General features: G+C 41.6%; 2 protein-coding genes across 2 annotated transcripts in view; one reads left to right on the top strand and one right to left on the bottom strand.

Annotated features, from left to right (window-relative positions):
- dnajc17 (DnaJ (Hsp40) homolog, subfamily C, member 17) overlaps positions 1-22,031 on the bottom strand; it is a 31,543-nt gene extending 9,512 nt beyond the window's left edge. The window contains exons 1-10 of the mRNA XM_054614123.1: positions 21,808-22,031; positions 15,592-15,661; positions 14,007-14,065; positions 13,826-13,913; positions 13,472-13,548; positions 12,668-12,779; positions 11,788-11,837; positions 10,457-10,534; positions 8,403-8,483; positions 7,621-7,740 (exon numbers count right to left, since the gene is read on the bottom strand). Of these exons, the coding sequence (XP_054470098.1) occupies positions 7,621-7,740; positions 8,403-8,483; positions 10,457-10,534; positions 11,788-11,837; positions 12,668-12,779; positions 13,472-13,548; positions 13,826-13,913; positions 14,007-14,065; positions 15,592-15,661; positions 21,808-21,888 (816 nt within the window). The 5' untranslated portion in view covers positions 21,889-22,031. The remainder of the gene's footprint in view (positions 1-7,620; positions 7,741-8,402; positions 8,484-10,456; positions 10,535-11,787; positions 11,838-12,667; positions 12,780-13,471; positions 13,549-13,825; positions 13,914-14,006; positions 14,066-15,591; positions 15,662-21,807) is intronic.
- LOC129103132 (cdc42 effector protein 3) lies at positions 1,094-1,714 on the top strand. The gene has a single exon (XM_054613428.1). The coding sequence runs from the start codon at positions 1,094-1,096 to the stop codon at positions 1,712-1,714; it is 621 nt and encodes a 206-aa protein (XP_054469403.1).
- Positions 22,032-26,546: the final 4,515 nt, after the last annotated feature.

Below are 26,546 nucleotides of genomic sequence, written 5' to 3'. Positions count from 1 at the left end.
AAATCACAGACACTGGCCAGATTATCTAATCGGCATGCCAGAGTTCTGTTTTACTCAATAAAATGATTACAGGTCACGGAACGCAAAATTTCTTTCTTTTTTTTTTAAGTAAGATTTTAAGTATTATTTTATCGTTTCATTTTGATCAAGAATGTTTCCTCTAAAGTTTTGCTGGTGGATGAAAAAATTCGTAATATGAAGTCCTGTAACTAAACTACAAAACAGATAACTTAATTTGAAATGTAATGCCTACAGTGTTATTTAGGGAATAAAAGTATCTTACTCTTCTTCCACATCCAGACTCACTGCATTACTCTCACAACTACAGCAAAATAAACTGACTTCATCCCAGCTTTTTGTATTCTTCAGAAAATCAGAAACACATGTTACAAAGTCAAGTTATCGTGATTTCTGAAGGAAGTTACGGTAAAACCTCATGTTCTCATAAAACAAAATGTGACGAGATATAATTCACTTACATGCAGAGCAACAATTACCATTTGGGAGTCGGAATTGTTGTTGCTTTTGTTACTGGCAATCATAAGTAGGCTGATACTTTCTTTAGAGGATAGACTGCACACCATGTCTGCCTGGGAAAATAAATGGGATTTGAAAAGTAAATATTTAGAAAATTAAAGCTTCAAAGCATTGTTGGAACGTCCCTGTGTTGCCAAATAATATTGAATTTCATTAAATCAAAATCAAGTGGAGCAGGTGCAATCTCTTAACAATTGCTGCCGATTCACATCTGACTGATTCAGTACCATATCTGCATCTGTTGCTCAATTACGAGTGCAAGCACAGACCTGCTCCATATTGTAGCATGGTGTGAGGGAAGCTGGAATTTGGAAATGATTATCAAAAAGGGATTTATGATGTAGCATTGTGAACTTGGTATGAGACGTGGATTGGCTTAACTATAATTCCTCATTTCTTTTGTTTTATGCAGATGGAATTATGTTCATAAGCTTCACCACTTCCTGAGGTTTCACTGGCAAAACAAAGGAGGAAATACAAAAGGATACAAAGACTGAGGATATATAAAACGGATAAAAATAAAAACATTTAGGTATATCTCAACCAGATCTGCCAAATGCCACTTAGAACATCGTTGCACAGAAAGCCGTCCTCTGGTCGTTGGCTCAGCAGGACCACCAAACGCAGGGAGGTGTTGTCTGTCAACATGATTAGCCTTCCTCTGGCTGATTTCCGCCACATCTCACATATTGGCAACGATGCCCACACGGACAGCTTCGGAGACCTGTCCTTCTTAAAGATGGGCCGCAATCTGCTTCTACAGAGCTCCCAGAGTGAGCAGAACCTCTTCCTGGCCTGCTCTGCACCGCCAAAGCCCCCTCGCCTGAACCTGGATGAGGCCGAGGGCTCCCAGAGCCCCGACTGGCCTGCGCGGCACCTGCACAACAAGTCCAAGAAGAGGATGAAATGCAACTCTTTGCCGCTGCTGGACAGTGAGGAAGGGGAAGCAGCGATGGAAAAGGCGGATGGGTACCAAAGTGGGAATAATGTGGCTCCCAATCTGGCTCACCGCGTTGGACGGGGAAGCCTGAATTCAGACAAGGAGGACGACTCCAGAGAGACCTGTGACAAAACTGTAGGAGAGCATATGGAGGAGGACAGTGGCTTTGCATTCAGCCTTGATCTGGGACCCTCAATCCTGGATGATGTTCTCCAGGTGATGGACAAATGCCAGTAGCCAGGCATTACAGGAAGGCTTTACTACACGTTTGGAATACGCCTGATTTAATGGACAAACTAATATCCTAAAGCTATGTTTGTTTTTGGAATAGTGCAGGAGATATATGATTTTATGATCCCTGGCTACCAAGTTTAGACAAAGAACCCTTGGGGGAGATCTTTCCTCACCTACGTTTCAATGTTGGTTAACTACATTGAAAGGAAGAAAAATTCAGCCTTTTTATTATTTCTGTCAACATGTGACTTTTTAGATCTGATGGCACAGAAAACTTAGCTTAACCTTTAAAAGAGCACCAGATATTTTGTCTAAAGCACACTGTGGTCCACAGCATTTGTTAAAAAGTCAGCATATTCTCATTTTAAAAAAAAGGTAACTTGGATTTTTTTTTTCTTTTAATAAAACCCTACACAAAGTTAATGTTCTCCTTAGATTCAGCCCTGGTAAAGGTTGGTACAAATTGTAAGTTAATAATTTAATAATTTAAGATGGTCATTTTCACCTTCTTTCACTTCCCCTAGTTTGGTATTGAAATCCCCCAAACAACGGAGCGAAACAGAGCACTGCAGACGGCTGTTAAGACTTAGGAGTGTTGTGTTTAAGAAAAGAAAAGCTGCGGCTGGAGTCCAAGGTCCTCGAGCTGTGATGTCTTGGCTCTTGGCGTGCTTGCCAATCTATTGTGTGCAGAGGGCAATTTATCCTCCGCACGCATCCCAGAGGCCCCACTCAAAGGTAGACCAAGGTACCCCCCATCTCTCATTCCCAACAATGCAGTGAAAACAAACACTTAGCTCTGCTTCCAATAAAAGCCAGCCAGTGGTGGCAGGTTGGGCTGCAGATCAAGCCAGGCCACAGGTCCAAGACCTCAGACAAAAAAATAAAAAAGAAAGGTAAAAGCAGGAGCAGGCTGTTTTCTTAGCTGCAAATCAGAGTCTGATGCTCTGGTGAGTGGCGCACGAGAAGGAAAGTGGTAAAGGGTAACGTGATACTTCCACATATGCAGGGGGTGTCGAGGGAGGAGGACCAGAGACATCCATTACTGCAGCGAAAGTCCTGATGAGGGTTTAAACACTACCTTCTGACCAAACAGACACCAGACACGTGAAAAAAAGCTCCCTTGAATCTCACATGCACTGGCACACATACATGCACTGCATGTACGTGAGAGCACGCATCGTCAAACCGAGATTTGTGCAGATAAGCAAGGTCCACTTTGCCCAGGTCTAGAGAGGAGAGAGAGCTAGGACAGAACCTCAGTCTGTGCCTTAGTGGGGGGTTGCCAGGAAAGGCTGTGGTGCAAACCCAGAACCAGTCGCATTCCAACGTTCCCCACGGGTCATGCTGCAAAATATGTGTCCCACTCCTAGCAATAGATTTAGAATTCTATGTATGTCCAAACAGAAACGGCAATGTTTGTGGATACGCCTGCAGTGTATATCTGTTTTCGCCATCTCCAATTATATATCAGATATCACTGACCATCTTTCTCGTGTATGTTACGACAATAACACATTGTGAAAGCTTTTTTTTTTTGCATTGAAAAATTATACTGTTTTGTATTTTGGGGAAGTAAAGTAAAATATCTTTCACATTCCAAGATTGGTGGTTTTGTGGATAGAACTGCTCTCGTCTGTTTTTTAATAGAGCTTGTATGAGACTGTTTACACATCCTGATGGACAGACATACAATTGGCTTTTTCATCACTCAGAAGCCACTGCGGAGGCAGTTAGCCTTGCCTAACAGTTTCTAGAGAGTGTTAAGCCTTGGATTATCCACCACAACATTATTTCAAAATGGGGAGACACACAAGCCCAAATTAGACAGGCATGTAAAGCAGGATTTCATGTGGAGTCACAAACTCTTTATTACAGTAAACTGGACTTTGAAGCAACTGCTGAGTTGTTAGGCACACCTCTATCATAAAGCAGTGACATTCAATAGCTAACCAGGGTGTGTCTGCAATTTGTCAGACTTTTCTTGACAGGCTACTTTTTCCAGATAAGCAGGAGAGAGAGCTTATCAGTCACACAAAGTTTACATCGGACAAAGGGTCTACTGTCTGCTACAGTGACCCTTAACAATAAATACTTCATATATTTGCAAGAGAAAATGTCAGACAGACACTGTGGAAAGAATGATTGCGCTAATAAGTAAGGGTAAAAAAAAAAAAAAAAAAAAAAGAAGGTATTTCATTTCCTTTAACCATAATTGATAAAGAAAACCGCTGACACGTTTTATGATATTCCTTACTCATTCATTATAATCTTCAAATATTAACATTTCCTGTGTGCTTTTTCTGAATAAGAGACCTCATGTAGACAAGGCTCATTGGCTGCTATGACTCGTCTACACAATAGCTCTCAGTGTGAAGAATCACATGAACTTACGCTCAACAAGTGTTCAGCCACATGACTGATGTGAGAAGAAAGAGCCCGTAATTGAGGACAAATGATCTCGTCTGCGCAGCACAAACTGACCGAGCTGTGAAGTATCCCAATCACATCTGGTACCACTTCTCTCCCTCCAAAAGTCTAAACTTGCTGTCATACAGAATACCAAGAAACCCTGTCATCTCACTGAGGAGTAGCTCTTGTGAGTTATTTATTTTGTCAGTGATAACTAAAAAAACTAAAAATATTGTTTTGGCAAATAAGAGATGTGTCTGTCTACTGTAATTGTGTCTCCCAGTACAACCTGATGCTATTGAAATATACTGCAGTGTTTCACACACAAAAAAAGGGATTTTATGATACCGATAATGGATGTATTATCAAGCTCTAGACGATGAGGGCCAAGCCAACCCGTAACAGCTATCCCCTCTCATGATATGTATGATGAATTGGGCGTAACATAATAATCATGAAGTTCTGACCACAACATAACCACAGCTGACATTTCATTCCGTGCCAAATGAGAAAAAAGGAAAACGCGTCTACACATTTCAAGCTACTCTTAATTTGTGTATCTTTTCTATAAACTGTCTGGTCTTCTGTTCCTTGAGGGTCCCATTTTACACAAACGATTTATCACCAACGACTCCAAACTCATTTATTATGAGGTGCACTGCCTGTCTCGCTCGACTTACACCCCCTCCCTCTCCTTGCTGTCTTCATCAGCTGTTCTTGCACCACAAGCCATTAACCTCATTACAATGGGTGCCAGGGCCTTCTCCTATGCTGCATCCAAACTTTACTACTCACTTCCTTCTGACATACTGGACTCCATAACAGACCTCAAAACTGTTCTTTAAACCAATCCTTTTAAACTAGCCTTCTCACTTTCAATGAACGAACTGCACCTTATATTATACTACAATAGGGCTGGGCGATATGGATAAAATCAAATATCACAATCATTTTGACCAAATACCTCAATATCGATATTGCAACAATATTGTTTTTTGATGAGTCATTGTTAGTAATGTGGAAATTATGACATAAATGGTAGGGCAAATCAAATGACAGTCTGGTAAACTCAGGAAATGACATGTCTTTACTGTAATGCAGTCTTTAAAAGCAAAACAAACTAAAAAGACAACACTTTTGTGTTTCATATCATGAGATCAATAGAATATTGATACATTGTATTGAATCATTACTCAGCCACCTGTCTCTTGCTTTAAAACTGATCCCGCTACAGCCTCTTAAAGAAGGTAATGTCGGCCTCAGAGGGTTAACTCATTGCTGCACTTTGTTACTTAATGTGTTTTATTACTGATCTTAAGTGATATAATGTGACCTTGATTGCCATGAAAGGCACTATTAAATAAAAATGTGTTATTATTTATTATCATTACTATTTTCTATAGCCATTCAAACCTGGTACACAATATAAATATCAGGAACCAATAATAATAGCAATATAATTTCCTCATTTTGGGTCTGATCACAGCAAAATACAGAAGCCTGCTGGTCTCACTAAACTACAGTCCCTTATCTCCAATCAGAGAGGGGTCTGACCAGGGTTGACTGTGCCAAAAGCATGGCCACAAACAATGCATCTCTTCCAGACTCAGGGGCTATTTTAGATGAGAGTGCACTTTTCCAGCACTAGCAAACCAGCGGGCTGGAAAAACAATCCCAGAATAGCTGATCTGCTGCATCTGGTTTGTGTCGTGACCAGCCTATGATGAATCTACAGCTCGAGATGGGAGAAGCAGGGGTAGAACGCTCAAATTCAAATCCTTCATGATAGGTTCGTGTTAAATAACATGGTATGTTAAACTGCGCAATAAACCATAAATTAAGACACAGTGATTGATGACCGTAATACATCTCTCCGGAGACAAAAATCTTACGTCTGGCAAAAACAGAACAAATGGTTAGATAGTGATTCCTTAACCAAGACAGTCTGGAAGGTGAGATGTGAATCAAAAGTCAGGTCTCTGGACCCTGCATGGGGTCTTAAGGTGAATTTGTCCCCCCCAGTAAACTGGAACTGACACTGAGGCTGAAGTCATACGTCTGCCTCTCCGAGCTCCCTGTAGTGAGACCCTGACTCCCTGAGCACTATGTTTGGACTGATGAGGTTAAGCAAGTCATTGCCCAAGCTGCTCCTATGTGATTGCAGCTGTCTGGTGTGGGGTTGCAATGGAGGGACGGACAATAGGGGAGTAATCCGATTTTCAGATTTCAGAGTCCGGGGAGAAGGACCTCCAAGGCTCTGGCTTCTTATTACCTCTATCTCTCTTTCTCAAATGCCCCCTATGTCCAGGCCAGATGTGGAACAACATTACTAATATCTACACCGATTCACCCATTATGTCATCTGAGGCCTCTTTAGCAAGAAGTATTCTCGCTGAGGGCTAATGCGAAAATCACTCGGACAAAAATGCAGGACAAAAAAAAAAAGAAACAATCAGCTTTGGATATCTGTAAGGCAACCCGGGTTACCATAATAACATTTAAAGAGATTAGTGTGACAAGTCCCAGTGTGCAGGCTGAGTCTCACATGCTAGCCTTGACACGGGGGTCTGAGACTGCGCACTGAGTTGAGGGGTGAAACCCAGTTCAGCAGCAGCTCTGGAGACACAAATAACTTGACAGAGAGAGTCTACTGAGCTGAAATCCCTGACAGGTAAAGATCACAACAGTGGAGAGGTGAAATGGACACAGTGGGTAAAAAAAACATGACTTCATACTAATCTAATGACAACGAAGAAAAACATTGTAGATTCTCAGTGGATACAGCTGAAATGAGATTATCCTTCGACAGGAAAAGAGTTAATGTGCCTCTGGTGTCTGAATGTGGCCTGGCAGCTGAAGACAAAATATAAGCCATGCAAAATCAATTAAAAGAGTCGAGATCGCAGTACGGACTACTGTGATTTTCACCTTACAAGAGGCAACACCTACAGATCAGAGGGAACATGTTTTTCACAATGAAGCATTTTCGGTTGGTGCAGCAAATTTAAAATCTAAAAAAATATATATTTTTTAATTATGTTATATCAATAGCAATATAGAGTCAAAGGCTCACTTGGCACCAATGTAGACATTTGGTTGGTCTCACGTGCCAGACTACCATTATTGCACACTGCTTCTTCTGGGTTGCCATGGGAAGCAGCATTCCTGGGGTCTCCCAGGTCAGGCCTGTTAATGAGTGGCCGACCAGGGGCTTCGGGCCAGTCCCAGGCCAGCGCCTCACCTCTCCAAATCAAATAAACTGAGGCCCATTTTAACCAAACACATTGTTCTGGACCACGCGAGGGGAGTGCAAGCACTGGGGTAATACTCACACCACTGATACAAAAATATAACCTCAGAAGGTTTACATACTTTTCTTCGTGGGACAGAGTTTAGGCAATAGTATTTTTGTTGGAAGCTGTGTCCATGGGAAGATTTTGTAACATAGGAGCGACATGCTTTATGAGTGGGAGAGAGAGAATGCGTGGTTATACTGGTACCTGTGAAGATATGAACTGGCCAGGTTGAGATGATGGAGCTATAACCTCAGGCTGTCCTTCGAGCCACGAAATCTTCAAGGGGTTTTTACTCAGGCCACTTTCATTTTTAGCTGCCAGCTCCTAAAAACACAAAAAAAGTATACGAGTGGATCTTCGGTTTGATTTCTCTAAAAGGTATTTTTTTTAAGACAAAATAAAAACACTCTCCTTGTTCTGAAAGCAGTAAGAAATTGTGTTGTATCCTTCTTACACCTGGGTATTATATACATATGAAAAACACATGTAGACAAGGACAACGGTGGATTGTAACTGGGCCAACTCCCAGAGCAAGACTGGGACCTGGAGATGGGCAGGCAGAGACCACAGAACCTGTGCCCAGTTCCCTTTAGACTGGCAGACATTCTCTGGAGGGAAACCACACGTTGTGGGGAGGAAACCACAACAAAATAGTACACCATCAAGACAATGGGCCTGAGGATCCAGACAGTGTGGAACAATGAAGTGGCTCAAGTTCTTCCGTCCAATGGTTCCCATCAGCACGGAGAACTCTACACTACAGAATGACTAAAACATAAGTCTAGGTTGCAGAAACTGTCCTAAGGCTGGGAAATCTATGACAGGTGTCATTCTTAGGAATAACAGAACTTGGCGGGTAACCGGAGACTTTGAGGAGAGTAAGCTGTAAACAAATGTGGCTGCATGAAAATGTCTGTTTTGAAGAAGATTTCTAGTATTGAACAAAGAGAATGAGGACACTGACCGGGGAAGAGTTGGGTACTTACAGCTGCTCTCACAGTTGCAAATTCAACCACAGCGCTTCCTCTCTTCTTACTCGATACGATCACATTCGAAACATCCCCGTACTAGAGGTAAGAAATGGGAGAATAAAAGAAAAGTCAAATGGAGGAAGAGGAGAGATGCAGAACATTCAAATTAGTATTTCCTTTCACAGCACAACCCATAAGCATGAAAACCCAAAGCATATGCAGACTGAAGAACTGAAAGCACAGGGTGATTATAAAAAGACTTCTGGAATAAAAGTTAGGATTCAATGTGTGTTGGGTTATTAAACCCTAATCTCTAATGATATGGTTTGTGTGTTTGGGACTGAGCTAGTAATACTGCAATGAACATCATGTACAAAAGTGAACCCTGTGGCTTCTCAACAGAGTCAAGAGGCAATTTTGGATAAGTTTAGCTATTCCTTGCGCAATTGCATTTGATAAACAATATTTTTGGATGAAAGCTGAAATTAGTACGTGTCTCACATCCAACTCCCTGCCATAAATCAAAACAGAGAGGAAAGGTTGGCCGAAAAGGGGAGCCGGGCAAAGAGCATCTCAGACATTCCCAGATCTCTGTCCGAGAGATGGAGAGAAGAGGAGGAGGACTAGAAATCCATCTTAGCGAGGGAGACAAAAACCTGATCCCTACTGAGACAGCCATTAGCAGAGCAAAGGTTCTTTTATATTCCCTCTGGGTTTGTATCATTTATAACTTAGGCTTTTTGTCCAAAACCTCTCCCTGCCTTCTGCAGGGGCTTGTGAGACAGTAGGAGGATGGACGTGGCCTCAGAGAATCTCATCCTGTGAAAATGTAGCTTTCTGGGAACGGGAAAGTCCAGGAATGCCAATATCTACGTAAGACATTCAGGAGCAAGCCAACAGTGACAAAAGAGACTCTCAAAAGGCCTCGGTTTCATAGAATATAAATGTTTTAACAAGTTTTTTTTCCTCCCTTAAGCGACAAATTATTTTTAAGCGGCCAAAGTACACAAGTCTGCACACGTACGTATGCAAAAATATACACATCACATACTTTCCCACACAGCGGTGGCTATTTTGATTTGACCATAACATTAACTTGTCACTCACTGGATCTTGCCATCTCAAACACAATATTTCCCTTAAATGTACTCCCTTTCCTTAAGAATTTTAAAAAAGGAACAACGCTTTTTTTCTCCACAGTGTTTATGATGTCACAGCCCTCCTGCCTGGAGCCATATTGATTGCGTTCGTGCAGAGGAGCAATTCACACGGCTTTTTCCGGCCAGCTTTACGTCACTGACACTTGCCCTATCCTCATTTCAGGCCAACCTATGCCCAACCAAAAGCCCTTGTGACGAATCATGGCATAAGGTGGTACTGGGTTGCATGAGAAGAGCACATTTCCTAATGCCTCCCTCGGCACTGCTTAATCACCTGGTAAGAGGGGCACAAACAATGGCGTGCATGGCTTTAAAAGGGCACTACAACATTGCCCTCAGCACTTTCACTGCAACAAAACTTAATGGGCCTTGTTTAAGTGGAAGAATAAAACAATCTACAGCGCTGATGTCATGCAGACCTCAATACACACCACATACACATACACCACATGATGTCAAGTGTGTTACAGCGGAGCTCTGCTTTGGGACAAGGAGATCAAATTCTATCGTTATACAATTTATGGAATTTTGTATTTTGATAGCAATGTTTATCCTTATATATTGAATTTCCAGAACATTTAATTGTGAAAAATGTATATATTTAATCCTTTGATGAGAATGTCTGTTTTTGATTAATCCAGTTGATTAAGTTCCTCACATTTATACTTCATCACAAGGAAAGCAGTCTTGCTCATTAATTTAAAACACTGCCTACGATGTCCTTATACAGATATAATAAAGAGGTAGTTACCTTTGTAGCCTCGAGGTTTATTTCTTATATTAATCATTTCAAAATGTTTCCTAAATGATACTCTGTTGTGTTAAAAAACAGGAATCCTAAAAAGGCAAGTAAGTTAAGTGTTTGCTGTAGCATTGTGGAAGTACTTATTTGATGTTTAGGATGTGTACCTTTTGTAGAAGTGTGAAAAGAATGTCTTGAGAGTAGCCTCCATTCGTCTCGTCATCTTTTTTACACTTCCACTTTAACTAGAATGAGAAAGAAGACAGAAAGGAGAGGGTCTATATTAGTCATGAGGACTTTCAACAATCACAAAAGTGCATGATAATGTCCAATCATTAGAGCACAATTGATTAGACTCCGTTGAGGAAGCAAAGTATGCCAAGTATGGTAAGAACATCTTGGCTGTGGTGACGCACAGATTACCATAACCATCAGGACAGACTGGAGCTACGGTAGAGAGACATTGTTAAACTCTTGGAACATCACCCAGGCACCACCTGTGAGACCTGCAGTCAATTTCCATTCATACCAATGGTGACGGCCGGACAGCTAGGATGGTAAGAATTAACACACAGAGTCCTGCACCAAAGAATACAGGATGACCTCTAGCTCCACAGAATAAATCACAACACCAGACACAACAATGAAAAAAATAAAGTCTGCTAAAGCCGGCTCCAATGAAACAGACTCCGCAAAAGACAACAAGATCATGTATCAAATTATTTTATTTACTCGGGGGGGCCTCAATTGTTTATTAGTCCCAGAGATTTGTTCAATCTAAAAATAATAAGGTTTAACCTCTAAAAGTTGCAATATTGAACAAATAAGTCAGGCTAAAGATATATTACTTTTACCGGACAAGAAAAATATTGTTCTCAATCTGAGTCTGGAGACTACATAAGAAATACAATTATAGAAAAAATTGTATGCAATTAAAACACAGAATTGTAATTTTATCTTTGACTGTCAACATGACAAGAGCCAACAGTGTCTGATATAGATCTATGACCAGTGATAACGTCAGTCTTAAGACTCCTGTTTGTTTTTCCAACTGAATACACAAATGTCGGGGTAATACACTGCTGCACTAGATGGCTATCAAATTTTTAAAACCAGATTTAATGTCTAAACACATTAGCTAACATCCCCAGTGTCCGTTAATATGCACAGGCTAGGCACTTTCCAGGAGGAAATATAATAAGCTCTCTCTTGGCATCGTTACAGGTCTCCTGAGGACGTCAGGCCTACTCTGGAGGAATGGCCGTTAGAACAGCCTGTGTGCTCAGTGGTGAGACAGCGTATGTGGTCTCCAAATAATGAATTACAAAGGGTCCTAGGGTCTATCAAAATCCCAGTTGAGGTTTTTGCTTGCACTTTCACTCAGATGGAGCTGTTCCTCTTTTTCCATCTCCCTGCGTTACTTTCCAAGAACCGCAACCCCTCATCCTGACCTCTCCGTCTAGGCCTCTGATTAGAAGCCGCAAGCCGCAAGCCTTACCTTCAATTTGGGGGTCACATTGCTCTTGGAACATCTCTCCAATCCTGAATCTGATAAAAAAAAAAGAGAGGGGGAATAAGATAGTGGAGTGGAAAGACAAGGAAACAATTGTTTTGTTGAGGAAAGAAATGCAGCACTTAAGATAGCAGTCAACTGAAGCAGATGGACGGCAATTTTCTGCTGTAATATGGTAGATGTAAGACTCTTTGTACAGTCTGATGATCCACTGAGACAAGAGACAGAGCACTGATCCAGTGGAGGGGTGGGGAGGCCTGACTGCGTGCAAATGGGGGAGATTCAAAAGACGTGCTGACTATGCATGAGTAATTGTCCAGCCACAAAAATGGATCAAAGTCCAGGGCCAAGAATCAGTACTTCCCTTAAATACACACACTTCTATAGTCTTATTTTACAAGAATCCTACTTTTTTTTTCATGTCGAAATGGAGACACTGAAGCTTTAGAGCAAAAGCATTATCAGGCGGTTAAAAGTTTGATGGAAAAACTATGTGTGTACGTGGTGCCGTGCATTGCTCAGTTACCAGGCCACGCACTGCCAAGAAACTAAAATAGACCTCTTCAAAGTGCAAAATATGAATTCAAAAATACATTCAGTTATTTTTAATGTGTTTTTTTTTCTTTTCATGTGAATAATATTTGGCGAACAACAGGGAACCTGGTGACTGCTGTGGTTTTGACTGACAGTATGATGGTTTTGGAAACATAGAGGTTTCACTCAGCTGAGGCTTCTCAGGATTGTAAGAGGAGTTCACTGGATCGGACTGGATTTATCCAAGCAGAACAGGACTGCGCTGAACTGGTTTTCGTTAACCTGGACTGGAGCAGACTGGGGCTAGGTCAAATCTTGGAAGTAGACGTACGTCTGTCTCCTGTTTGATGCTGCTGAGCTTCTCTCTCTCTCTGGATCTGCTCTCGGATGAGCCTCTGTTCCTCCTCAAGCTGCCGGGATCCCTCCTCTCTCAAACGGGTTATCTGGTAGAAACAGACGCATGCAATAAACAATGTGCTCAAACAGATATACTAGTTTTGAGTGACAGCAAATGATTAATCTTTATTCTTCGTCAACCACTGATGTAATTCATCCCCGATATGACTCTCCCATTCCAAGACACCCTGTCTACTATTCTGTGTTTCCAGGAAAGTGCAGACAATCTTATTTCTAAGTTGAGGCAATAACACTTTGAGATGAGAAAGAAAATGGAACAGTGCCACCTACTGGTTACTCCCCCAAGGCACATGGCCACGGATTTATATGCATTTAGCACATTGAGCACAGGCCATGACTCACCTTGGAAGCATTCACACCATTTTTATTTATCATTGGCTCTCTGAACAAAGTGCACCAAGTCATGCAATATCACCTAATGGGTTTACTGAAAATTGTGATACGGCAGTAAAAAAAAAAAAAAAGCCTCTCTCAGCCTTTGTTCCTGACCCAAGTCTTTGGAAGATTTCAACCAAATCAGAACGGATTTGACGAAAAACAGAATAAAAACACCTGGGTGTGCTTCAGAGTTTCCTGGATGCTCTGGAATACCTTGTTCCTAGTACATTGCTGCAGGCCTGTACTACTGTGAAATTCTTTATTTTGAGTTTTTGCCATCTTCTCCAGGCGATGTTTGGTGCATTATCATCTCCCATATGGTTTCTATAAATTCTCTTACCTCTTCTTCAAGTGTTCTAGTGATTTGCACCTCGTCCTGGCTCTCAGCTTCTGCTCTTTGCTCTCTGGTCTCCAAGTCTGTCAAAAAACACACACACACACACAAGTGTGAAAACAGACAAAACTGTGCTAAATAAATTGATTGTTTCCGAAAAGCTGCTCTTGTTTAATTTCCTGCTGGACAATCCATGCTTTCAAAATATGTCCAAATGTATTAGCCAGTGTTTTGTTAAACCTGGAATATGTATGACAAAAAAAATATTGAATATAACCTTCTACAATCCCAATAAAAAAAACTAGCGTGCATAAAAACAGTAAATCAAGAGCCTAGAGATGCTGTAGGAAAGGGACTCACCAAGCTTAATTTTCTTTCTCTTATCATCTAACTTCCTGTTTCTTTCTTCTGCTTGTTTCTTGGCAGCGCAGATCTTGTCATAGGCAGCCTGAAAACAGTATTAGACACCATGGTGAAACATGTCCCTGTGTGAGCGTGTATCAGCAGCTCCGACTTGTTGAGAGGCACGAGTGGCACTAACCTTGGCAGCAGCATCAGTTAACACCTCGAGAGCCTGGGACAACTGGTGGAAGAGCTCCACTAGAAAAGAAAAGGGACGAGATAAAGAGAAAACAATGAACATTTTGCTACTGGATGCACGTAGAAACACTTGCTTTTAGCTTCAGGAAACCAATGTTTTTACACATTTTACAATAAACTGTCAATTGTTACACACAAGACATACAAAAGAAGGTGATGTGCCATGAGGAAAGTGAAGAGAACATTGCATCTAGATTGGGGCTTAACATGATATCTTCAACCCGAAGACATTTTAAAATGGAGCTGTAAGTATCACGAAAACTGTTTTCTCCAATGACACAGACGTGCATTCCGACACAGACCCTTGGCCTCTCCGTCTATCTTCCATTAGTGCACCTCGAGGGGCCACTGCCGCAATCACCGCGCATGACTCCACCTTCCTTGCTGTCATTTAGCACGCACGCACGCACACGCACGCACGCACGCACGCACGCACGCACGCACGCACGCACGCACGCACGCACGCACGCACACAAAAGGTCTGAGGGAGACCAAAATCTCACTCTCCGCCAAACTACTGCACTATTCTAGACACGCTTAATCATTCACTGATGGGAGGCCTAACGGACCGATACTGTTACTCCCTGTGGGGACTGGCAGTGCACACTAACAGGAGGCTCTGGAGATCAGGCTGCCAGTGGAGCCAGTCAGGTTACCTACATGCATATAATGGGGCTGGAATGATATCCAACTGGAGGGAGAGACCTGCCACTCCCACCAGGCAACTCAGAGTGTCACAACATGGGGGGGGGTTTGAGGAAAGTGAGGAAATATTTGGGGGATTCATGACCTCCAAGTCACCTCTTACATACAACTTTCCGGCAAATCCCAAGACTTGCTCCGCTTTCGTGCGATAGGGACAGAGTCTGGCCATGTGCGGGTTCAAGTGTTGAGGCCCTCCAAACCACTTATTTTCCATTTCTGGGAAACCGACCCCCTGCTTTTGCATTATCCCTCTCAACCCACCAATTTCCCAGGTTTTTTTTTTGGTTTTTTTGACATAATTAGGAATTGTCTCCAGAAACCACATTAACCTCACTTGAAAATCATGCCTCGTGACCAGTCTTTTGTCCAAGGTGCCTTTTTTCTTTTTTTTTGCATGCCGACATGCTGGTTGGCGACAGGCAGCACAAGGACTCAAGCCAAAGAGAGAAGGAGTGTGGGAAGGCTGGTGTTGATGGTAGTGGTGCTGCTGGTGTTTGGCTGGTCCTGTCTGGCTACAAAAGCCAGCAGGAGAGACAGGCTCTGCTGACACTTCCTACAAAGTCCTGTGGCTAGGCCGTCTGGCAGGGTACCACTTGCTGAGAGCGCTACCCTAGAGCATTCATTTTTTTTGGTTTTGGAGCTTGATGGCCGCTCAGACAGACGATTGACGCCAATTCTTCAGAAAACAATGCAGAAATTGCACAAGCAAATAATAAATCTTGTTCCAGTTCTACTGGGAGACTGACAGAGGTCAGTGGCTCCGAATGGAGAGAAGGTGAAGCTGGACAAATGCAGATAAACACACCGACAGGCTCACTCACCTGCTTTTGGGTTGTCTGGATTCTTGTCTGGATGGCATGTCAAGGCTTTCTGTCGATAAGCTTTCTTGATCTACGAGAAAAACAGAAGAACCCCCAGAGTCATGTAGAGTGGAAATGTTGATTAGGATCCAAAGAGAACGAATCATCTACTTAAGCACAGATCTTGGCCATGTGAACGTTAAATTCTTACTCTCAGTACCAATTTTCTTTATCCTGTCGTCCTTGGCCCAGAAAACTTAACTCTGAATAAAAAAAACAATGTTCCCATTGAAATAATGACACAAATGGTAACAGTCTGACACGAAGGCGCTGGGGGTGAAACGTGGTCTGCGTTACATAAAACGGATTGTATTGTGCGGATCAAATCAACACCTGAGCTGATCCTCTGCTTTGTGTCCTTTTGACGTGTTGCTAATGGAAGCTAACCACCTCGGCACAAACTCCACTGTGAATTACCCGCACAAGGACTCCAAACTATTCTCAGGCCCATTGCCAGAGTGCAAGATAAATGTGTCCGGAGTTGTAGCCTAGAATTTAGTCCACCTTTATTCAAACTTAAAAAAAATTGTTACAATAACATTCACAAACAGAGTGCCATTGTCTATAACACATCTGAGAAGGCGGCCATTAATCTCTTAGGCAGGTAGCCAAAACCTTTAGGGGGGGGGAACCAAAGTGGAAAAAAAGCAAACAATACTTTTGAGTATAGTAATGTCATATGAGGCTTTAGTTATAGCTGATTTTTTTAACTCCGGGTCACTGCTTGGAATGTTAACCATTCATTGGTCCTTCTAGGGACCAGTTAATGACAAGGTGGTTTTCATTAGATCTCTGCAGAACGGAAGCAGGGGAAACTTTCCGTGGAGACCAGAGGGGGCTGTACAGTGCGCCGCTGCACACAACCTCAAATATGCACGCTCATATGCATTGCACGCTAAGGACTCATGCACATACACCCCCCCCTGAAAACCAAGCTCAAACACCAGCACACACACTGACATACGCTTTCTCACCAGTCTTAATCGGCCATGCCAACATTCTGCATGTTTTCACATGCCCCACACCACCACCACCACCACCACCACCACCTTCTCACAGATCAATCTCCTGCCAGTATGCTACGGGCCACAGAATGTGAGAATTTGGGAGCTCCTTTTTTTTCATGTCTGGGAAACGTTTGCATTGGAGGCCTGGTCCTCTGGCATATGCAGTGTTTCCCTGTGTGTTGTTCTGCACCATTTTTATCTCTAGAATGCACGCCAAAACATACTGACTTTACTGGGGGGGGGACGGACAAAACTCAACCCTGAGGGAACAAAGCATAATAGTGTAATCTATCAGTGTCCAAGACATTTTTAGCAACTCCAGTGAGTCTCCAAGACAGTCAACTCAGGCACATTAGGCCGGATGCCTATTGTCCGTGGTACAAGATCTAAGATGTGATTTCATGACAGCAACGAGCCTCCAGTGAAACCTCTGGAGTTTTCGTGGCTCAGATAGCTCCTAAATGTCACAAGTCCATTCTTCTCTCTCTTTTTCAACATCAGGATTTTTTTTTTCCAGTAAATGAGAACTTGGTTCATGGAGAGGGCTTTGAGAGGCTAGACATCACTGAGAGATATTCAGTCTTGCTGCTTGGCAAACAGAGCCGTCCTACAGATCGACACTGACACATGGGTCTGGGGACTGCAGCCAAACACGTAGAGTGTTCTTACTGTTGGCCGAAGCTTACTTCCCCTTTTTAGCCTTCCATGTCTCTTTCTCCCGTTTCTTTTCTCTGGGCTGTCCATCACAGTCTCATGGCTTTGTTCAAATTCCCCCAAAGATTTTTAGCGAGGCAAGTACAAGAAAGGAAATGAAAACTCAAGCTCAAGTTCAAATATATCTTCATTCATGAGTGTACAAGGTTCCAGTTCAAAGAAATGCTGTTCCTCTCTGGGACCAAGAGGAAGCAAAAGGTACAAAAGACCGATATGAAAGGAATGCATTAGGAGTAATGGGTTGGCAATGATAACAGTTGTGAGAACTCCCTGCCTTATCAGTGCTTTTACAACACATAGTAAAACAGAGTCTGATCTAAAGGTCTATACCAGTGTGCTAAACAGGTGTAGTTCTTCGACTACAATTTTGTGTAAAGATTTTTGCTGACCATTTCCAAATTCAGGCTATGGAGTTCAGGAATGTTCTTTCACGAACACTCCAAGCAGCAATTTGTTTCCATAAACGTCCATATGTTTAATTATAATGAAATCCATGAAACTAAAATCAATTATCATAATATCCACAAAACTTAGCTAGAGTTGTACGCTCCGTAACAGTGTACAAGTCTGCGTTATGTTATTGTCAGCGTGGTAATGACTTCTCACAACAATAATGAAAAAAATGTGACAAAACCTGCATATCGGTGCTCCCTGTAATGCGTGAAAGAAAGTTCCAAAAGGATCAAACCAATAGTTGATCATACTGGTGGAAAAATGTATTAATATTTCTGTGTAATATTTCAGTGTGCAGCTGTGAAGTTAGTCTGTGTGATTATAAAGAAATGCGCTCCACCATGCAGAACCCCTGCTGTAGTCCTTCATGAGCTAATGCTGTGTCCTCAGTTCACACTCACTCTACTTCTCATGTTCATCATCACCTGAAGCCAGCTGACAAGATAAACACATCGCCACATCTGCTGGAACCACAGCAGATGTTTGACATCGTCAGGACTAAAGTCTGGCCAGCTGAGCTGTTTGACAAGTACAGCCTGTCATCATTGATGCTGTTCTGGTGGAGAGCGGCGATGTTGCACTTCATCACTTCTGTGTCACAGAGTTCAGTCAGTGAAAGCTCTAGTTAACACACACTTTTCTACATTTCAGTTAATTACCTAACCTCCTCTTCTCTCCATCTCCTCCTCCTCCTCCTCCTCCTCTCTTTTCCGTCTCACTCCCTCTTGTATCCTTCACGATGTCTTGTCTCTACGGCGCCTCCAGTGCCATTTTGTTAAATAATACATGATTACTCCCATCAATGCCGTAACACGCAAGCCCTAATTGATGCTGGAAGACCATGAACCCCTTTGGTCCTACAAACTAGAAGCCAGAGCAGGCCAACTTTTTGAAGAGGTTTAGCAGATGTGTGGATAAAAGCGCTCAGATTGAGCGGCATCTTATTACCGGACTAGTCAATTACTACCGTTTTTTATATTTGTGCAGTTCACCGTGACATTTTAGGGGTTGGCTCTGTAAAGAGAAAGCCATAGGAACTCCTAGGCTGAACCAAGAAGATGTCCGTAGTGCCCTAATATGAGCAGAGATGTTAGTATTTAATTATGTCGTGTCTTCCATCTCTTTCAATTCTAATTATTCAAGATTGTCACATTCATTTTTTTCCCTCTCTCAAGACAAACTGAATTGCAGAAATGTCAAATATTTCCCACGCTTCAGTTTGCAGGAGGAACCAAAAAATCAAGGAAAGACTGATCACGCAGCAGCAGGCCTACAGTAGCCTAATGGTTAGTGCCCAGTGAAAAAACAGACCCCTCTATACCCCCCCGATCCCTGCCCGCCACAGCCTTAACTGCACGCCCACATCTTGTCCTCATTACAACAATCTTTGCTGCCAATTATAGTTGACAAACTGGTCCTAGTGCGGCCCCAGCACAGGCCCTAGTCTGTGTGGCTGATTACCTGCCTGATCTGCCATGGGCCCATCCTCCTTAATTACAGCGCTCTGCTATTTACGGGACATTATCAGCTGGAGGAAAAAATAATAGGCACAGCGGGGGAAATGGGAAGAGGAGGAGCAGAGAGGGGGCAAAGATGATGTGACCACAAGTAATAAGAAAACATTGCATGTAATGGAGAGAAACAGTGAGACACTGTAATGGACTTTCCGTGTGTTTGTGTGCGTTTGAACCTGACGAAAACAAACCTCCAGTGAAACTAGGCATTAATTCAGTATGACCCTATATTGACTTTTAAGTTATTTTTCACATCTTGATTCAAGACGTTATAATAATGATTTCAAACTAATCATAACTAAAAAAAAAACTAACAAATGTATGATTGTGTCTTTTGTTTACATCATATGTGAAAAGGTTTTTCTGATTAACTGTGGAACACAGATCAATGCATTGAAAATATGGCGGCTTGGCGCTGCTGTCTGATGTTGAAAGACTTGAAACAGCAGATGACCCGAGGCTGCATCACTAATCTACCTGCCCTGACCGAGCAGACACAATGTAAGCAGCTGATTCAAACACATTTTGTGTGGTCTTGGCTGTTACCATTGTCTCACCAAGCAATCTGTGGGTAGGTACACACACTTAGCAAATTATTACCCAAGCCCTGCTGACATGCATGAGAATGACTCTTTAAATGGTGGCTAGCCTTCAGCATCAGCTTCCTGCAGCACAAGGATAGAGCAAACCCCAAGTCATCTACAGTCATTAAATCATAGCATCCGACACGCCAGTTCCTGCAGCATTTATCAGCCAGCCAAGCTTGTAAGAAGTTCAACTGCAGTGATAACAGAAAAGGATGCTAAACAGAACCAGGAGGAGATACGCAATACGCAACTCGCCTACGTCAGGACAATGTTATACAAGCTGTGGCTGAGCCACATAAACAGGCTCTGGGATGCGCTTCTTCCTCAAAACAACATGCCTGATAGTGGTGGTGGAGCAGCGGGTAAAATAACCGGGATAAGCAGCCCACCCGATGACATCTGTCTTCACACACTTGATTGATTTTTGAGCCCCCCCAGACTCCCCCAGACTCTGTGCACCACCCACACACACACACACACACACACACACACACACACACACACACACACACACACACACACACACACACACACACACACAAAGACTCGCTATCGCTCTCGAACATCAGCAGACCTCACAGAACCAGCTTTCTGCATTTTGGAGTCTTGATTCTACCCAAGCCACAACCGCTAACTTCCTCAAGGATAATCCTCCAGGGAGGACAGGACTTTGAAATCCAATTAAGAAATTAAATTCTTCCCTCATTTTGGCCGCTATTTAAATTTCCCATTGGGATGTGGAGTCTAGATGCTGGCAACTGTGATGAGAGTGGGTCGTGGGGAAAAGGCAGGATTCAGGCCATAATGGTAAACCACTTTGGATTGGTAAATAAAAAAATATAGAGGAGTGGATTCAAAATCCATGCGGGCACAATATCTCATTAAGGCAAAATTCAGTTTGTAGTGTGCAGAGGTAATCAAACCTGATTTGTTCAGATAGGTTGCCCATAGTATAACAGCATATTCAGATATATTTGTAATCAGATATGTTGGTTAAGCTTTAGATTATAACATACATTGAGTTGGCAGACTAAACACCATAAATGAGTTTAGCATTGATACTACTGCTGACAGAATTAGTCTATTAATGATTGGTTGATCAACGGAAAAATAGGGTTAATAATTGAAACCATTGTGATAGTCAAAGAGAAATGCCGAAACACTCCATATTTCTGGCTTCTCTATTATGACCATTTGCTGTTTAACATTATTGTAAGTTGAATATCTTTGGGTTCTGGACTATGGGTCATACAAAACAAGCAATTTGATGGCGTATTCTTTGAATGAGCAAAATTGTGAACGTCATTTTTTTCCTTAATTTAACATTTCACAAACCAAACCTATAAATTATCTATTCAGAAAAATAACAAGCAGGGTGCTTGATGATCAAAATTGGTTGCAGCCCTTGAATTTGTATTCACTGTAATCAAAAGGCCTTTCATGTCATGCTTACAAAATATGAACCTGATGCAGCGTCGCCCCCTGGTGGCCTTTTGGCTGCATCACACCGTTGTGATGCAGCCTTTAGCCGGTGTTCATGTCTTCTGCTACCTGTGTCTCACTCAATGGATCTGGCATATTTCTCTTCACAGAAAAAAAGACTCACGTGTCAAGTTAACATGCACGCACGCGCGCGCGCACACACACACACACACACACACACACACACACACACACACACACACACACACTTCTACAAGCTCCTTGATAGCAGCTAACATAGCACCCTGCTTGCATTCAAACCTGTCACACAGCCTCTCCTGGTGCAGACACACAGGCTGTTCCCTTAACGTTACCTCAGCAAACAGTCGGGTAAACTGCCTGCTGCACCAGCCTCCTGCAGCATGTAATGCATCTGTTAAAGGACGGCTTTATGGCCAGCTAACTAGCTCATCTACACACCTCCTTCGGTGTGGCGGTGATCTCAATGCCCAGTAGTCCATACAGGTCCAGCTTCAGGATGTCTTTGGCCTTTCCAGACATGTCTGCAGACAACGAGCTACGGGAGCCGACGCGGAACAATCAGAAATGTGAACGCAATGCAAACGTTTGGCTGTTTCAGTGGTTTGTTGTTGTCCCCGCTCCAGGCAGCATGCGTTTTTTTACGTCGTCGACCTTTCAACTAGGCTGTGCACTGCATCCTGGGAAATGTAGTTTTTGTTCTGGTCTGCTGTGCTGTGCTGTTTGGGCAAATGCAGAAAGATCATGGGCATCTTTACAAACGCGCGTACATCAAAAAGTAGATTTTATTAGTCCTAATATTTTTAACTCGTTTTAACATTTTTGTAGTGTCAAAAATGTCACTGCTAAGTTACTTTATACTTTATACTATACTATAATGTATTCCAGCTGTGAAGTGGTTTTACAGAGTGTATCATAAATAGATCAGTTTGTAGAGCCATATAGTGATATAGTTATCTTTATTTTTATGTCAACAAACTTTTTACAGCAATGATAATTTAGTTTTTAAAGCTGTTACAAATATTCATAATTGGGAGAACAAATGATGGTAAAAAAAAAATGTGTTGGTCTTCTTTATTTTTTCACACAAGCCTTACATTTACTAAGGCTCCCTCAACTCACACAACTGTAAAGAGTAAACATTTTATATTTGCATAATTAAATGATGTGCTAAACTTATCTTGTTCAGAGTGCCTTCTGGTGGACACACTGTGTAACAGCGACACTGTCACTGAAACTACCTCTAACTCATTCCAGTATTTTATGTGTGACATTTAGTTATTGCAAATCTGCCAACTAAAACATAAATTCTGATACATAAGCCAATATCAGCTCATAGCCTGCCAATGGATAAGTCAGGTTTCACAGGAATTATTACAACAGTTAACACCTTTGTTTTAATTTTGGGCAGCTGGGCTCCACCTTTGTTTACAGTTAAATCATGATGTAGCCTGCGTTAACTAAACCTGACACCACCTTGTATCAATTGTAAAGTGTAAACAGAGAACTCTTCTCTGAGTTCTTTTCAGCCATGACTATTTCATTTGCTTGTTTTTTTTAGGTTGTAGCTTTATCTTTTTTTAAGTTATAATTATGGCATTCCAGGAATATTTCCAGGTTGTTGGTTAGTGTGGTGTCCAAACTGAGATCTATGTACTCTTGACTCTTGAGAAATGCTTGATAGTCACCATGGGATCACCAGTAAAATGAGGAATGCTTAGTTAAATATGAATACTTTGATTTTTGAAAAAGTAATAATTAAAGACGCTGCTGTTGCATATTTTTCCACCAATGTTATCACACTCGCTACACAGAAGTGACGATCAAACAGCTGGCCAGTCCAGCACAAAAAGCACATCAACATCTGGTATCCTGCATGAGGCTCCTTGGGACAAAATTGATAGTATTTATATAGAATCAATTTTGTTTTAATAACCCAAATGAAACTTCCAAAACAGGGGTGATCTGTTTTTGTTTTCCAGATATGGCACTGTTGTTCTGTGGTTTAGTGATAACCCAGCCACTGTGGCAGTATTTACTTTTGCCCCTACTGATCACACAATAGTAATGCAGTAGAAACAGAAACATGCCCCGACATGTCATTCAACAGCTCTGTTTTTCTTAGATTTAATGGGTAAATTAAAGATTTGCAAGCTGTTCCAACAGGGTACTCAAAATAATTGCCTTCTCTCAGTGTATTGATCCAGAAGAGCTGTGTCATTTTTAATGACCCTGTTCTGGAAAACATTGGACAAACAAAGTAGAACTAAATTCAATCCCATAATCACCGACACACCTCTATAGAGGTCCGTATAGTAAAAGGTTTGACAGCAGGACTAGTAGGTTAAGAGTTAGTAATTATGTTGACTTTGACTTTTACGTTTTGGGAACTTTTTTTTTAACTGGGTATCATGATCCTGTTCAACTAGCTAAGCAAGAGAGATATGGACTTTAATGAGTAGGCCTACATGATATTTGCTCAGTAGCTTTTGTTGCTCCATTCAAACAAAGCAGCTTCATGTGTGGTCATTATTTCATTATTTCCCTGCTTGAATTTCAACTATCCTGCATATTCTTTGATGTTGTAAATGGAGTGCTCATGCTGCTGATTTCTCAGTGGTCTCCCTGATAGAAGCCCCCTTTCCTTCTAGTTAAATAAAACATCCTATGGGGCCGTCACTTTGGCTCAGGGGACCTAAAGCAGCGTAACAATACATTTACCATACAGCTACTTTTCTCTGAGGCTGTGAAAATCTAGCAAGCTTAATCGCCTCAAGTCACAGGGGGTAATGAATGATAATGAATTAAAACAAAGTCAGTCACTATTTCCATTTTGACAGGGACGGTTGTCTAATTCAGATACGGAATGAAAAAGCATATTGAATATGTCTTTGCACTTTGCAGTTTTACTTATATGCATACCAATCTATCTTTATTTTGTTGTATAGTATGTGTATTTATTGTCTGTGTCTGTGTAGTTGTATAGTATGTGTATTATTGTCTGTGTAGTTGTATAGTATGTGTATTTATTGTCTGTGTAGTTGTATAGTATGTGTATTTATTGTCTGTGTAGTTGTATAGTATGTGTATTTATTGTCTGTGTAGTTGTATAGTTGTATAGTATGTGTATTTATTGTCTGTGTAGTTGTATAGTATGTGTATTTATTGTATGTAGTTGTATAGTATGTGTATTTATTGTCTGTGTAGTTGTATAGTATGTGTATTTATTGTCTGTGTAGTTGTATAGTATGTGTATTTATTGTCTGTGTCTGTGTAGTTGAGCTGCTGCAACACTTGAATTTCCCCCATGGGGATCAATAAAGGAATAAAGGAATATAATAAAACAGTGAAAAGAGACACTAATTAAAAAACAACAACCACACCATTCCTGTTTGTCCCAACTTGCTTATCTTTACCGTCCTTAAAGGGACATGCAAACACATTCAGGGCAGTTATTGATTTAATTAAAAATTAACATTTTGTAAATGAAGGCACATTTTTTTTCTTAACCCCTGAAGCCACATAAACAAATCATAGAGGAAAGATGTGATAATAAATCTAGTATAAAGTAAAGACGTGCAATTCCAGTGCGAGTAAGGAGGCATACTTGTCTAGATCGTAGATAACTAGAAGTCTAATGTCAGGCTATGACTTGTAATATTGAAACTATCTACTGATGCTCCATGAGGCTCTTCAGGCAGTCTGACTCAAACACCCTGAGGGCTGGACATTGTCTTTGCAATTATCAAATAAAAGAGCTCCTTTGTTACTGTGACCGGCATATTGTACTGTCAATAATCGATGAATGTCTTGGAGAACCAGGGAATTAAAGTTAATTTCCCTCCCGCAGCGACTCTCCGCTTGAGGTCAAATCCAGCTGATGGGATGGGGAGTATGGGAGGGAGGGGGGGAGGGGGAGGGAGGGAGGGAGGGAGGGAGGGAGGGAGGGCCCACAACCACTGGCTGGATTCCGCATCACAATCAGCATCAAGTCAGAAAACGGCAGGCACATCAAGTCCGGAAATTAGGCCATTCGGTTTCAAAAATAAAACGCTATCCATGGAAACTCATTTGAGTATAAATATGCAATAAAAAAAACAACATTTGGATGTATCTACTTTGAATTTAGGTAATTCCTCCAGCAGTTATTTTCAGTTTAATGATCTTTTGTTAGTTCAACTGACATTGTTTCAATTTTGTAAAATGTGACCAAGCCAACGTGAACCTGCATATTAGTCCAATATCCAAATACATGGATTGAGCTCTTCCTTTAGGTTAGTACTTCATTTATAAAACCTTTTTGTTTGTTTTTATTAAAGTTTTCTGTGATTAGTTTGATGCTTAATTAGCTATACTAACGTTAACGTTTGCTGTTGTAAGCTTACAATATATTGCAACATTATAATTTAGGTTATGTGGCAAACTTAACAGAGGACTCTGTTTAGTGTACATTACATTACATTACAGTCATTTAGCAGACGCTTTTATCCAAAGCGACTTACAGTCAGTAGTATATTACATATCATTCACCCATTCACACACTGATGACAGGCTACCATGCAAGGTGCCACCATCAGACTCTAACTAACATTCATGCAACATCCAGTCCACACCGATGGCAAGCCTTCAGGAGCAACTTGGGGTTAAGTGTCTTGCCCAAGGACACATCGACTGCCGAAGCCGGGTATCGAACCACCGACCCTCTGATTGGAGAACTACCTTGCTCTCCACTACGCCACAGCCGCCCAGTGTAATGCCTACTAAGTTGTAATGTTGGCTGTTGTTTTTTCAGGACTGATACTTTTTTTTATTTCTTGATTTTCCTTATAGAGGGATACTATAGTATAGCCTATACTTTTGTAACTTGCCATTTCTCTTAGTGTTACTGTATTAACTACATTTTGTGGGAGGTGTATTGTAACAACAGTCAGCTGTAGGTCTCATCCACTCTAGCTTTACGCATATGTTTTATTCTGAAAGTCTCGACCAGATGTCATATCATATGATGTCTTGTTAACGCCGTCGTCTCTCGCAAGTGAAGGAAAGCTCAGGGGCCGTACTGTTTTGAAAACGGTGCCATCCGCGTACCACACGGGCTTTGACTCGCAGCACTGTGCCGATTTTTTTTTTTTTTTTTTTTTTTTTTTTTTTTTTTTTTTTTTTTTTTTTTTTTTATTGCT

This window comes from Anoplopoma fimbria, chromosome 15 (assembly GCF_027596085.1).
Source record: "Anoplopoma fimbria isolate UVic2021 breed Golden Eagle Sablefish chromosome 15, Afim_UVic_2022, whole genome shotgun sequence".
NCBI lineage: Eukaryota > Metazoa > Chordata > Actinopteri > Perciformes > Anoplopomatidae > Anoplopoma > Anoplopoma fimbria.
Note: the sequence above shows the minus strand (reverse complement) of the source record. Positions and strands in the feature narration are given on the sequence as shown.

Coding starts and splice junctions, on each gene's coding strand:
- LOC129103132 (XM_054613428.1), top strand. CDS start 1,094: ATGCCACTTAGAACATCGTTGCACAGAAAGCCGTCCTCTGGTCGTTGG.